Genomic DNA, 1,169 nt, shown 5'->3' on the forward strand with positions numbered 1-1,169 from the left:
GAAGTGCCTGCACAAAGACCATAATGGCAGGATCAACAGGTATTGCTGGCAATTCTCTTTTTCATGCATTGCCATTCTGTTACACAGGTTCCTCTGCGACTCTGTTACACGTTAGAGTCTACAAGTGGCAGCTTCACCACACAGTGTGTATAGATAATACATAATCCACTGTTGTCCCCATGAGTAAACCCACCCTAAGAAATTTCATGCAGCCATTGCTGGAGTGCAGTGAAGTGTAGACAGAAAGAAGTTGCAGGAGATCAGCACCACTGAGCTGCAACAAAGAATTTAAAATGTGAAAGCAAGTATTTTCTTTACAAATATAAAACCTTTATTGAAACATTTGCAGATATCTTTTACTTTATATTCTTTTCATTATTTGCAGGTAAAAACAATTGGTGTAATCAGCAAGTATGGGGGTTCAAGGACTCTGGAAGCTGCTCGAATGTTCTGGAAGACCAATAAATCCAGAGACATTAGAAGGGAAGATCCTTGCTGTCGGTATCCTTGTCAGAGAGCTTGTTCTCCGTCTTGTGTGTCTCCACAGGTCCTATAGTTATCTGCAAAAAGGCTATTTTGTTGAATGGTTAAAGTTATCTCATATAGTGCTGCACATAGATTACAGTTTTTCCTCAGTGATCCCAATTTGCTCCTTTTATTTTACTGATTTTTTTTTTTCTCCATGATGTGAAGATTCAGTTAAACAGTTAAATAGTTTAACAGATCTGTGATTGGGCAGTGTGGGAGCAGCAGCATGCTGGCACTGCTATCCCTTTGCTTTCTCTTCCTGCAAGCATGATTACAGGGCTGGACTGACAGCACATAAGTCAGCTGCATGTAGAGGGAAGCAATTCCTCAGTCACATTGCACCAACGTTATGGCATATCACAAGATGAGAGGCTGCAGCAGGGTCTGATCTGTTTCAGAGCCAAGAACTACACCGTTTCATAACTGTGCCATTGCTGAAACAACATCCTAATCCAGGACGTACATGCTGACTCTGGATGATGCTTGAACAAAGATGGCACTGTCCTTCCATAGAGAAAACTAGATGAAGGCATTCTCGGGATGGTACTGTGATGTCTGTGAGAAGTAGTAAATACACATTACTTATCATTCGTGCATTGACATGAAATATGTGTATATAGATATAAATATATATATATATA

At 40.2% G+C, this 1,169-nt stretch overlaps 1 protein-coding gene across 1 annotated transcript in view; it reads left to right on the forward strand.

Moving 5' to 3' along the window:
* The first annotated feature begins 390 nt into the window (after positions 1 to 390).
* Positions 391 to 1,169, forward strand: part of LOC108804736 (DNA repair protein complementing XP-G cells homolog) — a 26,603-nt gene continuing 25,824 nt past the window's right edge. The window contains exon 1 of the mRNA XM_018576602.1: positions 391 to 501. Within this exon, the coding sequence (XP_018432104.1) occupies positions 414 to 501 (88 nt within the window). The 5' untranslated portion in view covers positions 391 to 413. The remainder of the gene's footprint in view (positions 502 to 1,169) is intronic.

The sequence above is a fragment of the Nanorana parkeri genome, unplaced genomic scaffold, assembly GCF_000935625.1.
Source record: "Nanorana parkeri isolate BGI_ZX_2015 unplaced genomic scaffold, ASM93562v1 scaffold71, whole genome shotgun sequence".
Lineage (NCBI taxonomy): Eukaryota > Metazoa > Chordata > Amphibia > Anura > Dicroglossidae > Nanorana > Nanorana parkeri.